Source organism: Rhinopithecus roxellana, chromosome 13 (genome assembly GCF_007565055.1).
Source record: "Rhinopithecus roxellana isolate Shanxi Qingling chromosome 13, ASM756505v1, whole genome shotgun sequence".
Lineage (NCBI taxonomy): Eukaryota > Metazoa > Chordata > Mammalia > Primates > Cercopithecidae > Rhinopithecus > Rhinopithecus roxellana.
The window spans coordinates 1,526,213-1,540,377 of NC_044561.1; the positions used below are offsets into that span (position 1 = coordinate 1,526,213).

General features: G+C 56.6%; 1 protein-coding gene across 1 annotated transcript in view; it reads right to left on the bottom strand.

The window, feature by feature from the left end:
• The window catches only part of CACNA1I (calcium voltage-gated channel subunit alpha1 I), a 119,292-nt gene extending 108,900 nt beyond the window's left edge, over window positions 1–10,392 (bottom strand). Inside the window, 1 exon segment of the mRNA XM_030914993.1 lies at window positions 10,160–10,392. Within this exon segment, the coding sequence (XP_030770853.1) occupies window positions 10,160–10,392 (233 nt within the window).
• Between the last annotated feature and the right edge of the window lie 3,773 nt (window positions 10,393–14,165).

Here is a 14,165-nt window from a genome sequence, read left to right on the forward strand (position 1 = left end):
GGTTTCCAGGCCTCAGTCTTCCCTCAGCATCCTCCAGTTTGCTTTGGGAGTCACCATTCTAATAAGTGAATTTGCCCAAGTCCCACCACTGCTAGACACCCATCCGTGGCTCCCCAGGGCCCACAAGACCAAGTGTAAGCTCTAAACTGGCATTTGACACCCTGCCATCCAGCCCCTGCCCCACACGGTTCCATCCGCACTAAACCCCTCCCTGTGCCCTACCCTGTTCCCTCTGCCTGGAAAACCATCCCTTAACTGTTCTGGAAAATTCCTATTTATACAGCAAGACCCAGGCTGAATAGTCCCTCCCCCAGGCAGGCTTCACCAATGCCCCCAGGTTGGATCAGGCACAGCCTTGCAGCTCTCTTTACACAGAAACCTCCATGCCAGGGTACCTGAGGTTGCCCTGGGGGTCAGGCTCCTCCAATGCCTGCCGGGCCCGCCCTGCTGGTCAGTGAAAGTGCGGCCTCTGCTCTGTCCCTGCTGAGCATCCCTGGGAATGGTGCCTGATGCTGACTTTTATTTCTGAGAAAAACAACTTTCTCCACAGCAGATGGAGGGAAACGGACAATTTCCCAGACATGTGTTGCTGCTTCCAGTAATGCTGGCCACCCGTCTGGACAGCCCATTAGGCCAGGGCTGAAGGCGGAAGGGACACCTTCCCCTCTAAAGAGCCCCTTCCCCAGCGATATGGCTTGATGTGTGTCTCCTCCAAATCTCCTGTTGAAACGTGATCCCCAGTGTTGGAGGTGGGGTCTGGAGGGAGGTGTTTGGGTCATGAGGTGGATCCCTCCTGAGGGGCTCAGTGTCCTCCCCTGGGTAACAAGTGAGTTCTCTATTAGTTCACGTAAGAGTTGGTTGCTTAAAAGAGCTTAAAACAGGCTGGGCATCGAGGCTCACGCCTGTAATCCCAGCACTTTGGGAGGCCGAGGCTGGTGGATCACCTGAGGCCAGAAGTTCCAGACCATCCTGGCCAACATGGCAAAACCCTGTCTCTACTAAAAATACAAAAAAATTAGCCGGGCATGGTGGCAGGTGCCTATAATGCCAGCAAGTCAGGAGGCTGAGACAGGAGAATCGCTTGAACCTGGAAGGCAGAGGTTGCAATGAGCGGAGATCGCACCTTTGCACTCCAGCCTGGGTGACAAGAGCGAAACTCTGTCTCAAAAAAAAAAAAAAACAAAAAAAGAGCTTGAAAGAACCTAGCACCACTCCCTCTCTCTCCATGCAACACGCCTATTCCCCCTTCCCCTTCCACCAGGAGTAAAAGCTTCCTGAGGTCCTGACCAGAAACAGATGCTGGTACCACGCTTATTGTACAGTCTGCAGAACCGTGAGCCAAATAAAGCTGTCTTCTTTATAAACTACCCACCCTCAGGTATTCTTACACAGCAATGCAAACAGACGGGTACACCCAGCCATGAGCAGGCTGGGGTAGGGATGGCTCTTGCCTGAGAGTCTGGGTCCTGGGCTTGCCTGCTCTGGCTTTGCTGACGACTCAGTGTGTGGCCCTGGGCACGGCATGCTCCCTTCCTGGGCCTCAGTCTCCCCAGCTGTGGGTGGGGAGTTGGCACTCAGACATATGTTGCCACTTCCAGTGATGCCTGTACCCTCTTAGGAGGTGTTGGGAGAGTCTGATGGGTCACGGCAGGTGGGGAAGAGCTCTGTGAACTGGAGAGTGCCTGACCAGCCTGAGCGCACCAGGCTTGTGCTGGGCATCGGAGGCATGGTAAAGTCAGAGGCTTAGGCCCTGTCTTCCAGGTGTCACAGTCCGGTGCTGGGGACAAAGCTAGCAGCAAACAACTACTGGGAGGACAGAAGGGCAGGACCCACGCAGGGCTGAGGAGGCTGGCAAGGAAAAGGGAAGACTTCCTGCCGATGGTACCTGGAAGTTGGGTTTGTGAGGCTGGTGGGGTTCAGAACCACGGCAATGGGGAAGGGCATCACAGGTGGTGCCCAGCAGGAGCAAAGGCAGGGGAGGGGAAAGGTTGGGAAGCCTCAGCAGCTGGCTGGGGCTTCAGAACAGAGCACTGGACCCCAAGGGAAAGAATGGGAAGAATAGGGCTGGAGGATAACAGGCAGATGGTGGAGACCTCGAGTCCAGGCTCAGTTAGCCGATTCCCGGGGGCTACAGGGAGTGAGGAAAGAATCAGCACACAAATGAAGAGAGGCAGGTAGCAGTGGAGCAGGGCAGGGACAGCAGCCCCTCTGGGTACATAGCACTTGACAGCGGACAAACCCCGAAGGAGGAAGGCAAGGTAGGGAGGAGGGGTGCGGCCCAGGGGAGAGGTGACTGCCAACGTCACACAGCTTTGGGCGCCTGGCCCAGTGCTCTCTGCAGTGCAGGGGACGGGGAGGGAGGGTAGTACCAGAGGTCACATGGGCAAGGTCCCGGGAGCTGCCTGTGTAGACAGGAAGAGACGGAAGAACCCAACCCCAGACGCTCCCAGTGGCCCCACCAGAAAGGGCTGGGGGCAGGGGGGACGGAGATTACATTAAGGGAGGAATTCCTAATAGTCCAGAGCTCCCAGAGAGTCCCAGAGACCTGAAGCCCTGTCTGGAGCAGAACTGAGAGGTGGCCTGCTCAGAGACAGGGGCAGGGGCTAAGTGACCAGGGTAGGGACAGCAGGCAATGGGAGGGAGTCTTCTGCAGAGATGGCACCATTCCTTTCCCAACACATTTACAGCTCTCCAGGCCCCCCTCCCCATCTTCCTGCCCTCCCACCTCCAGGAGCCAACAATCTCCCACCCTGGCCGAGCCCTGGGCATCTCAGCCCATTGCAGGCTCAGGACCCTGCCAGGGCCACCGTCAGCTCCAGTGTACACACAGCTGCCACTCAGCAGTTTGTCCATGCTTGCCCCAGAACTCTCATTGGACCCCCCTCAATATCCCCAACTGGAGGTCGCTGTGGCCCCCATTTCACAGATGAGCACACAGAGGCTCAGCAAGGGCAAGGGACTTGGCCAAGGCCACTGGTCTAATAAGCCAGGAGCAGATCTTCCTTCACTTGGCAACCAAGCCACAGACCCTGGGGTCACCTCTGAGTCCCCGCCTCCTAACACCAACCCTAAAGGAGCCAGAGCTGCACCAGGTCCCCTCTCCAGGCCCTCAGCTGGCACCCTGGCCCACCATCATTTCTCGCCATCATCCCACAGGCGCTTCTCAACGGGTCTCCTGGCTGCACAGCCAGAGCAGTTTTCCTCCTGTACAAAAAGGCCAGAGCTGTGCTCTGCACAGGCTGGGCTCACAGCTCACACTCAGGAAAGGCTTGGTGGATGTACTAATGACTGGGAGAACAGTGGATGAACACGAGCCATTCCCTCCTTCGACAGCCTCAACCCTCGTCATGAACAGCACAAGACTGGGATCCGAGGGGCCATGAGGAGACTGGGTACCCTGCCCTCTTCTTGCCCAGTGCCAGATGAAATCAGTGGGTGCGAGAGGCAGGGGTCTCCACCAGGTGCATGGGTGGAACCAGACGGCCACTTAGAAGCACAGACATCGGCTGGGCGCGGTGGCTCAAGCCTGTAATCTCGGCACTTCATGAGGCTCAGCCGGGCAGATCACCTGAGGTCTGGAGTTAGAGAGCAGCCTGGGTAACATGGTAAAACCTTGTCTCTAGTAAAAACACAAAAATTAGCCGGGTGTGGTGGTGAGCGCCTGTAATCCCAGCTACTCAGGAGGCTGAGACAGGAGAATCACTTGAAACTGGGAGGCAGAAGTTGCAGTGAGCCAAGATCGCACCATTGCACTCCAGCCTGGGTGACAGTGCAAGACTCAGTCTCAAAAAAAAGCAGCAGCACAGACATCCAGACCCTAGCCCTGACAGGCAGAGAGTTGGAGCCAGACAGGGGAGTAGAAGCAGACAGAAGTCGGCAGAGGGGCAAGACGGGGTCAGGAGAGAACCAGGACCACAAAGGCACAGAGGCGGGGGCCCACCCACGAGGAGGGCGGTGGGGAAATGGGTACCCTGGATGGCCCCTTCCAGACCTGGTACCTGACTTTCCCCACCCCAGACAGGGAGACAAGGGCACAAAGGGTGGGGTAACTCGTCCAGGGTTATTGAGCAGCTGGCCTCTCCTGCCTCCCGCCAGGCTGGCACCCTCCCCTTCCCTGAGCAGAGAGGCGGCCTTCACAGCCGACTGGCTTCCCCACCATGCATCACTGCTTCCCACCACAGCAGAAGCGCTGGCTCAGCACTGGCTGGCGTGCAGGAGGCCCAGCCCGGGAGCATGCCAGGAGGGCAGGGGGCTGCAGACTTCCCAAGGGGTTGGCTTCAGGGAGGCTACAGAGAGGCAGCGGGACCCCTGCCCCACTGCCTAGAACCTGGAAACTCCTCTCTGCCCTGGTGGAGTGTGGAGAACCTGGTGTTTCTCCAGACTCTGCAGGTGGCAATGTTGTCCTGAATAAAAGCCAGGACTGAGGAGGCACAGAAATCGGGCTCTTCATGCCAGCTCCTCCACAGCCTGGCTGTGCAACCCTGGATAAAACTGACTCAACCTATTTGAGCTTCACTTTCCTCATCTGTAAAATGGGAATATGAGAGCCCCTACCCCCATGGGTGGTTATGAGGATTAAAGCTGATAATACAGACAAAATGCTTTCAGCAATCAGCATCAACTCTCATCCCTGCACATTTCTGTGCCGGACACACTGCTGGGTGCTTTACAGGAATCATCACTAAACATCTTTAATCATCCCATTAAAGAGATGAGAAAACTAAGGCTCAGGGAGGGGGAAAGGGAAGTGAGCGCAACTCAACCTGGCGCTTCACTCACATGCAGCCAGTTATGCTCCTAAGAAAGGCTCTGAAGGCTGGGCACGTTGGCTCACGCCTGTAATCCCAGCACTTTGGGAGGCCAAGGCAGGCAGATCACTTGAGGTCAGGAGTTCAAGACCAGCCTGGCTAACATGGTGAGACCCCATCTCTTATTAAAAATACAAAAATTAGCCAGGCGTGGTGGTGCACTTCTGTAATCCCAGCTACTCAGGAGGCTGAGGCGGGAGAATCACTTGAACCCAGGAGGCAGAGGTTGTAGTGAGCCAAGATCATGCCACTGCATTACAGCCTGGGTGACAGAGAGAGACTCCGTTTCAGAAAAAATAAAAATAAAAAAAGGAAAGAAAGGCTCTGAAAGTCTAATCTAGGGTGGAAAATAATAGGTTTCAGGCTGATGGTTCCCCATGCTGCCAGAGGTGCCCTGCTGGAGAATGCCGGGCTCAATTAGCAATGTCTGCACTGATGGGGGCATGGCCACTAGCAGCAGAACAAGCTCAAATTCACCTAAGTAACAGAGATTGGATCTGATGTTCCTTGGAAAAAATATCCTCTGAAGGTGTTATGTTCTATCTAAAGACCTGTCCCCAACGTCTAATTGAATCTACAGCAAGCAGAGTGTCGACTCAGCAGTACGTGAGGGCCCTGTTCAGGGGCTCAGGCACAGGTTATCAGAGTGATAACCACACATATGGCGGCTTTTCCAGTCCCCAGAGGTCTACTGTCACATTGCCCTGCTCTGTCCTCAGTGCAATCAACCCTGTGGAGTGGGTATGACCACCCGTGTTTGACAGGTGGGGAAACTGGGGCTCGGAAATGTTAAGAAACTGACCCATGGTCACACAGCAAGAGACAGAACCAGTCTCCAGGTCTGTGTGATTCACGTGCCCAGCACATTCCACGGTGCCACATACCAGCTTCCCGTGATTCAAGTAGCACAATCTACCCCCTGACATTTCAAACCCAGAGGGCTTGCAGCTGCACCCCCAGCTGACAGCCCATGCCCACGGCCCAGGCCAGGCAGGGAGCAGTGCTGACATTTGGGTAAGTGGCCCTTTCCCACCCCAGCTCGCAAGTTCCATGAGGGTCCCAGCAGCCTGCTGGCTCTCCGGTGAGTCAGGCAGTGACTCAGGGCCTAGCTCCAGGCTGGAAGAGGAGCTGAGTCAGGGAGCACCAGGCTTCAAAGGGCAGCTGGCTCTGGGCCAGGGCCCCTCAATACCAGGTACATGAGCTCAGGACAGGCTGTCTGGGGAACCCTCCCATGCTGCCCTCCCCTTCCTGTGCCTGGCCAGCATGAGAGCAGCTCCCACCACCCAGACCCTCATGCTACACATCCACCATCCCTTTGGATTCTCAGTGGGGAAGAGAGTTACCCTCTTCAGGGTCTAGACATGCAAAAGGTCATTTGTGGTAGTCACAATGATTGAAGGACACTACTACTATTGAATATGCGAGATAGACAGAACTACAAAGCACTGTCAAGCCCCAAATGCCAATGGTGTCCCATTGAGGAGTGCAAGCTGAAGCACTGCCCCAGGCTCCTCCCATGGAGCACAGGAGGGAGTGAAGTTTCCGGCCAGGAAAGAATCCTAGAGCCTTCAGCCCCCCCGCCCCCCCCCACACCCCATCCCAAGGCCCTAAAGCCTACCCTGAGCACCCCATGACTGAGTCCCTGCTCCAGGGCCCCCTGTGGACAGCCAAGTCTCTTGGGTCTCTGTTTGTGGAACCCTCCTTGGCTTCTCTCCCGCCTGACCCTATTCAGCTATGAAATCTCAGGCCAGCAGCGGCTGCAGTCACCGGGTCCAGAATCCTCCAACTCCTAGGTACACAGCATCACAGCGACGAAGTCTTAGGCTCACACTCTTTTTTTTTTTTGAGACAGAGTCTCGCCCTGTCGCCCAGGCTGGAGTGCAGTGGCCAGATCTCAGCTCACTGCAAGCTCCCCCTCCTGGGTTTACGCCATTCTCCTGCCTCAGCCTCCCGAGTAGCTGGGACGACAGGCGCCCGCCACCTCGCCCGGCTAGTTTTTTGTATTTTTAGTAGAGACGGGGTTTCACCGTGTTAGCCAGGATGGTCTCCATCTCCTGACCTCGTGATCCGCCCGTCTCGGCCTCCCAAAGTGCTGGGATTACAGGCTTGAGCCACCTGCGCCCGGCCACACACACTCTTTGAAACACAGAATTTTGTAGCCTTTGAATGACAGAAGCTTAGAATTTCAGTGTCGCTGAGCCTTAAATCTTAACTTTGAACCCTTAGACTGTCACAGAAGTTTTGAGTCTGAGTGTCCCAGAGCTGACGCCTTTGAAGTTGCTGTGCTTTTGAGTCACCAAATCTCAGGCCTGAAGAGAGTCCGTATCACACCAGTTAAGGCTGAGACCTGAATCACCTCCATCCCAGCCCAGCCTCCACAGCCCTGACCACGGGGGTGCCAGGAGAGTCCTCACTCTGTACAGTTCCTGGGACTGAAAAGTCCCTCCTGATGGAGGGGGGCTGCTTTCTGCCCCACCGCTTGAACCCAGGGCTCTCTCCAAGACAGACAAGAGGCAGGCCCAGCTATTCCCGAAACCAGTACTCCTCTCCCTCCTGAGCCAGCCCCACTGCTGTCTCCAACCCCAGGCCACGACCCACATGCCCTGAGGGTGGAGGCAAGACGGGTGGTGAAAACCAAGGAGACAGGGGGCCCAAGGACTCTGCTTGCCTAACAGGCCAGAAATGTGGAAAACAGGGTGGGTTCCCAGGGGGCTGGCTCACTCAGTGGTCATCAGGGTGTCTGAGGTCAAGGCATCCCCCATGGCGTGTGTGGCTAACACCCCGGGCTCTCAGGGCTGGAAGGGGTTACTCGTCCGGCCCCTCCTTTTTAGGTGGAGGTGCTGAGGCTGAGAGAGAGGAGACTGCCCAGGGTCACAAACACAGCAGACAGGACTCGACCAACCCCAACTGGGGGCCTCTCCGTGACACTTGGGCAGCAGCCCAGCCAGTCCAGCCACAGCCCATCAGAGACACAGCTGGGTCAGACTCCCAGGCCAAGTCATCTGAGCCATGCCCCTGCCTCCAGCCCAGAGCAGTACTGCCCATCCAGACCCCCTAAGGCTCAAAGAGGCAAAGTGACTTACTCATGGTCACACAGCACTCAAGTGACAGAGCCAGAATCAACTCTTCTCATCTCACCCAGGAAAGGCCCCTGAGACATTGTGACATTGTCCCCTTGGTCCTCCTGCCAGTCTTTTTCTTCCTAAAGGCCCAAAACTTCTGTGGTCACCCCCTTCTCAGGCCTGGCACTCCTCTGTTCGCATGCCACAAGCCCCCGAGGTTTCCCCAGTGCTTTGTATTAAAACTAGCCATGTAGGCCAGGCACGGTGCCTCACGCCTGTAATCTCAGCACTTCAGAAGGCCGAGGCGGGCGGATCACGAGTCAGGAGTTCGAGACCAGCCTGGCCGATATGGTGAAACCCCATCTCTACTAAAAATACAAAAATTAGTAGGGCATGGTGGTGGGCACCTATAGTCCCAGCTACTCGGGAGGCTGAGGCAGGAGAATTGCTTGAACCTGGGAGGCGGAGGTTGCAGTGAGCCGAGATTGCGCCACTGCACTCCAGCCTGGGTGACAGAGTGAGACTCCATCTAAAAAAAAAAAAAAACTAGCCACATGAGTGGTCCCTGCTTCCTTCTTCCCCGGGCACTCTCTGGGACAGATCAGCTCTGCCTCTTTGTCCTCGGTGTCCCAGGGCAGACGTCATGAGTGCTGGGTGAACTAATTACCGAGCAGACCCTCTCACCATGCCTGAGACCCTGTGAGTCATCCCCCAGAAGGAGCAGGGAGGCTCTTAGTCCCCACCCAGCAAGGAACACCCAGTTCTGCCTCCCACTCCAGCAGAGACCCTCTGGTTTCCAAAAGTTAGGGGGATCCAGGGCCCACCATCACCTCAGCCCCCTACAGAAGGGGATCCCAGCAGTCCTGCAGCCAGTCTCAACATCCCAGCCTGTATCTGGCATCCCTGGACTCCAGGGCAGGACGCATGCCTGCACCTGACCCAGCAGCTCCCCACGCCCTGCCCTGTGTGGCCATAAGCACCAGAACCTCGTTTCTGAGCATTGTTTGGTGGGCCCCTCAAACCACAAGGCCACCATGGCTTGGGTCCCTGGCCCCCAGCTTAACCTTGCAATCCAGTGCCACACAGTCCTTCCAGAGCATAGACCTCTCCAGCCCCTGCTTCAAATCCTGCCCTTGAAACACAGTCCCGTCCCTCATGCAGTCTCCAAGGCCCTGCGGGGCTCCCACCGCACCTACAGCCTCACCTCACTCCTCTCTGCCCCTCAGGGCTCCAACACTGCCTGCAACAACTCCCTTCTCCAGCCTTCGCTCCTGCCATGCCCTCCTCCTGCCTCCCACTGCCCTCTCTACCCAACCAATGCCCTTCCTTATTGAGGAGTCAGCTCTGGCATTGCCCATGTATACCCAGCAAACACTGCCAGAGCACCCACGATGTGCCAGGCACTGTGCTGGGTGCCAGGGTCCCCACCTTGGTCATCTGACAGTACCCCAGGGGAGGCAAATGTTAGATCCAGAATTCCACAGTTAGATGTGACAGTTAAATACGAAGCAGAGGAGGAATCCCAGAGGGTTTCCCTGAGGAGGTGATGCTTAAGCTGGGATTTTAAGGATGTAGCAAAGGATTTGGCCAGGTCCAGGGGGAAGGGAAAAGCTTTTCAGACAGAGGGAAGAGCCAGTGAGAAGACCCTGAGGCTCAGAAGAGCACGGGGGGAAGCCAAGTGGTGGGAAGTGAGGCTGGGTGGGACACGCAGGCCCTGATGGCCTGGTTTAGGACTTTGCTCTGCACCTCCGGGGCCACAGCAAATCATGACAGTCTCAAGCAGGGGGAACATGAGCCCACTGGAGGCAGCAAGCAGAGGCAGGAAGCCTGGGAAGAGGCTACTTGGAGGCACAGCAAGGACAATGAGTCCTGCCCTGTGTGTTGGGATCGGCTGCCCTGCTGCCCACGCTCACGGTTCCTGATCACGGCTCCCATCCCCTGTATGGTCACAGACCATCAGGTGGCTCCAGAGTCTGACTGATCTGCAGTCCCAGCCCAGCACAGGTCCGGGGCCCACACTCAAGGACCCTCTGAGCCAGTGAGCCACTGGACTGACCTCACAGCCACCAGCAACTTCCAGAACCTTCACATCAGCAGAACACCAGGTCCTCATCCATTTGAGGTCTCCCCAGACCCACCCTCTGAGCTCACTCACCACCAAGGCCCAGTGGCCTCACCACAGACCTCAGGTCTCCCAGCCGGAGCAAGGTGTGAGCAGCAGGGCTCGATCCCAGCCCCCCACCCTTCAGCCCCTGCAGGGCCCCGATCAGTCAAGGCTGCAGAGGATATGGGTTGCACACCATCTTGATACACCAGTTCCGGGGGCTTGTGGTCTGTCGCAGGCAGAAGAAGGCAACGGGCGCCAGGTCTGGGTGTGGGACATGAGGATCAGCTCCATCCAGGGGCTCCTCCAGGCCTGGTGGGGAGGATGGGGGGCTCTGGGGCCCAGGCTGCTCCACGGTGACTCCCGGCTCAGTAGCCGGGGCTGCTGCAGATGAGGGCGGGGAGGCGCTCTCAGCCATGTCCACGCTGAGCTGGGAGCCCTGGGGAAGACAGAGAGGGTGGCACGTGGTGGGGACAGGCCTGGTACTTGCTCCCCAACCTGCCTCTCCACCAATAAGTGGACAGATGCGGCTCTGACAGCCCACCTGAGCCCCACAGGCCCCTCACCCTCACTCTGGGGTGAGGATTACGAAACAGCCGAGGGCCCAGCTGCACCCACATTGGAATCCACTTTCAAGCTGGGTGATCGTGGGGCAAGTCTGCTCACCCTGGCTGAGCCTCAGTTTTGGCAAATAGAAGATAGTAGGGAGAATAAAGCCTTCTTAGAATATAATTGTGATATTAACTCTTTTTTTGTCTATTGGCAATTTCCTGTATTTGAAATCTTTCATTATTTAAGAGAAAAAATGTTTAAGTAATATAGAAAATCAAAAAAGAAAGAAGGGAGGGAGAGAGGGAGGGAAGGAAGGAAGGAGGGAGGGAGGGAGGGGAAGGGAGGGGAGGGAGGGGAGGGGAGGGAGGGAAGGAGGGGAGGGGAGAGAGGGAAGGAGGGGAGGGGAGAGAGGGAAGGAGGGGAGGGAGGGAGGGAGGGAGGGAAGGAGGGGAGGGAGGGAGGGAGGGAAGGAGGGGAGGGAGGGAGGGAGGGAGGGAGGGAAGGAGGGAGGGAGGGAGGGAGGGAGGGAGGGAGGAGGAGGGAAGGAGGGAGGGAGGGAAGGAGGGGAGGGAGGGAGGGAGGGAAGGTGGGGAGGGGAGGGAAGGAGGGGAGGGAGGGAAGGAGGGGGGAGGGAGGGAGGGAGGGAGGGAGGGAGGGAGGGAGGGAGGAGGGAAGGAGGGAAGGAGGGAAGGAGGGAAGGAAGGAAGGAAGGAAGGTAGGTAGGTAGGTTAACTTTTTTACAAGACTAGAGCTATGTATTTATTGCACCATTAAAGGTAAAGAAAACTTACAAGAAAAAAAAGGTGATTGTAAAGACAGACATGATTGCCAGGACAATTCAGGTTACAAAGGCAAAGTTGGGGTGCTGCAGAATCAGAGACTGGGGGAACCCTGGCAAGCCAGGAGGGAATCACAGTCGGCTTCCCTGAGGAAGTGACCCCTGAGCTGAGACCTGCAGCTGAATCCTTGACCCAGGGACCTCCTAGCCACTTCCTTACAAGGTTGAGAACCCAGGAATCTTAGAGCCCAACCTCCTTGCCTTACAGATGAAGAAACTGAGGTCCAGAAAAGAGACAGGACACACATGTAGCAGAGTAACAGCAGAAATAGAATTCCAGTCAAAGGCCAGCCACGTGGTTCACACCTGTAATCCCAGCACTTTGGAAGGCCAAGGTGGGTGGATCACCTGAGGTCAGGAGTTTGAGACCAACCTGGCCAACATAGTGAGACCTCATCTGTACTAAAAATGCAAAAATTAGCTGGGCGTGCTAGCGCACGCTCTAATCCCAGCTACTCAGGAGGCCGAGGCATGAGAATCGCTTGAACCGAGGAGGTGGAGGTTGCAGTGAGCCGAGATCACACCACTGCACTCCGGCCTGGGCGACAGAGCGAGACTCCGTCACAAAAAGATAATTCTGTTCAGAGCCCACTTCCTGGGTCTGTGGCCCAGGCAGCTGCACAGGGCCTCGTGCTCAGAAGGGCCCTGAACTTGCTTTAGAATTCTGCTGTCACCAACATGAAATTCTTAATTTCTTATCAAGAGGTCCCACATTTTCATTTTGTTCTAGGTGTTGCAAATCATCTCGCTGGCTCCGACTCCAACTCAGGGCACTTCCACTCCCTGTGGCCTCATCTGATGCTCACAACCACCTCAGGAGGACTGTTATGCCCATTTGGCAGGTGAAGAAACTGAGGCCAAGAGAACAAAGTGGCTTGTCAAGGCTACGCACCCAGCCAAGTGAAGCACCAGGTGGTGTTCAGAGGCCAGAATCCCAGCACCAGACCCCCAGGCAGGCTTCACGACAACTGACGGTGCCCTCGCTGGCCGAGGGCCTCCACAAGCAGGCAATGGCAAGATGGGACGGACAGCCCCACTCCCAGGTCCTGCCCTTCACCACCTCACCCCAAAGGGCACCCACCCCTAAAACTTTGTCCACTAAGGTCCCTGGGACCCTAGAACCCCTACAGGGCCAGTCTGGGCCGTGGCATTGAGAGATGGGACCCACATCCCTGGTGCCCACCCAGTTGCTGCTGGGCTGTCGACCAAGCCACCCGGAGCTGATGCATTTGGACATTTCTCTGGCTCCCGGGGGCAACGGGCGGGAGTTGGCACCTCCTGCCACTTCCCCTGGCTGGTCAGGGAGGCAGAGTTTTCTCCTGAGCTCAAGGCTTTGCTCTTGATTCCAGAAAAACAGCCACGGGCCTTACATAAGCTCCCAGGCACCTTGGCCTGCCACGTGTCAACCTCCTGGGCTGAAACACACCCTCCCTAGGGTGGCTCCAGCTCTGCCCACCACCGTGCCAGCCTCGGAGCCCACCACTCCCTCCCCTGGCCATTTGCTCTGGCCAGACTGGACCTCCTCAGGTCCTAGGCCCTGCTCCCGCTCTTCTCTCTCACTGGGTCACCTTCTCCTTCCCCCCAGGCCCTGTTCTACCAGGCCCTACTGATTCATTTGTCCAGTGAGCACCTCCTATGTGTAGGCTTTGGGCTATGCTGGGGCACGAGCCGGTCTCGGCACCAGCCCCCATTCAGCCCACACTTCCACAGAGGAGAGAGACACACCTATCGGTTAATTTCTCTCTTCTTTTCCACAACTCTTATCACCATCAAACACAGTGCATAATTTATGTCTTTATATCTCCACGATTTGGTGTCTCCCCATCCTAAGAGAAGCCTGTAAGGGAGGTGTATCCCCTCACTGCTGTATCCCCAGCACCTGGAATGGTGCCTGGAACATACTAGTGCTCAATCAATATTTGTTGACTAAGTGAATAAAAAGTGCTGGGAAATAAACAAACAAGGGGGAAAGGTGGGAGTGGAGACAATCATCTTGCCCTCTCTAAAGGAAGAGATGTTTAAGTGAAAACCAAGAATCAGAAGGCAGCAGCCCTGACTGATCTGCTGGAAGAGCATAGGAGGAACAGCACGTGCGAAGGCCAGGAGAATGGGGCCCGCTCAGCGTATTTAAGGAACAGAAGTGAGGCCTAGCCTGGGGCAGGGAGGCGGATGAAACCGAAGAGTTCAGCAGGGCCCTAGGGAAGAACACGGAAGAGCCTGGGTTTTATCCCAAGTTCAATAGAAGCCACAAGTGGGTTTTAGGCAGGGGAGTGGTGTGCTCTGCTCTGTTTCTAAGCCATCTCTCTAGGGGCTGAAGGGAGAGCGGATGAAGGGGCAGGGGTGGAACAGGAAGGGCCAGGAGGAAGTGGGCTGGCCTGCCCTTGGCTGCTGGTGAAGACAGGGAGAAGGGGGTGGATTGAGATTGATTCTCGCGGTAAAGCACCTGGCCTTGCATCGACCACAGTGGCACACCCCGCAACCCTTGCCCCAGCATTGCTGAAGTCCTTCCTGAAACCACACAGGCGGAAAGGGCGCCCCCAGACTCCGGGACTGCACAAAACCACCCCTTTCCTGTCTCTGGACTATGTCGCTTGTGCTGACTTGCTTGTTGCCTCTCGTGGCCTGTTTAATGCCACCACACTGTGCTACCCTCTGTTCTCACACCTCTCCCCTCACTGTGGGGCTCCCAGAAACCACACCCCTAAGGCCACCACCCTCAACTCTCTCTCCAGCGGTCACCCAGCCTCCACCCTCTGATCTGCTTCCAGCGACCACTCAGCCTCCACCCTCTGACCTGTTCC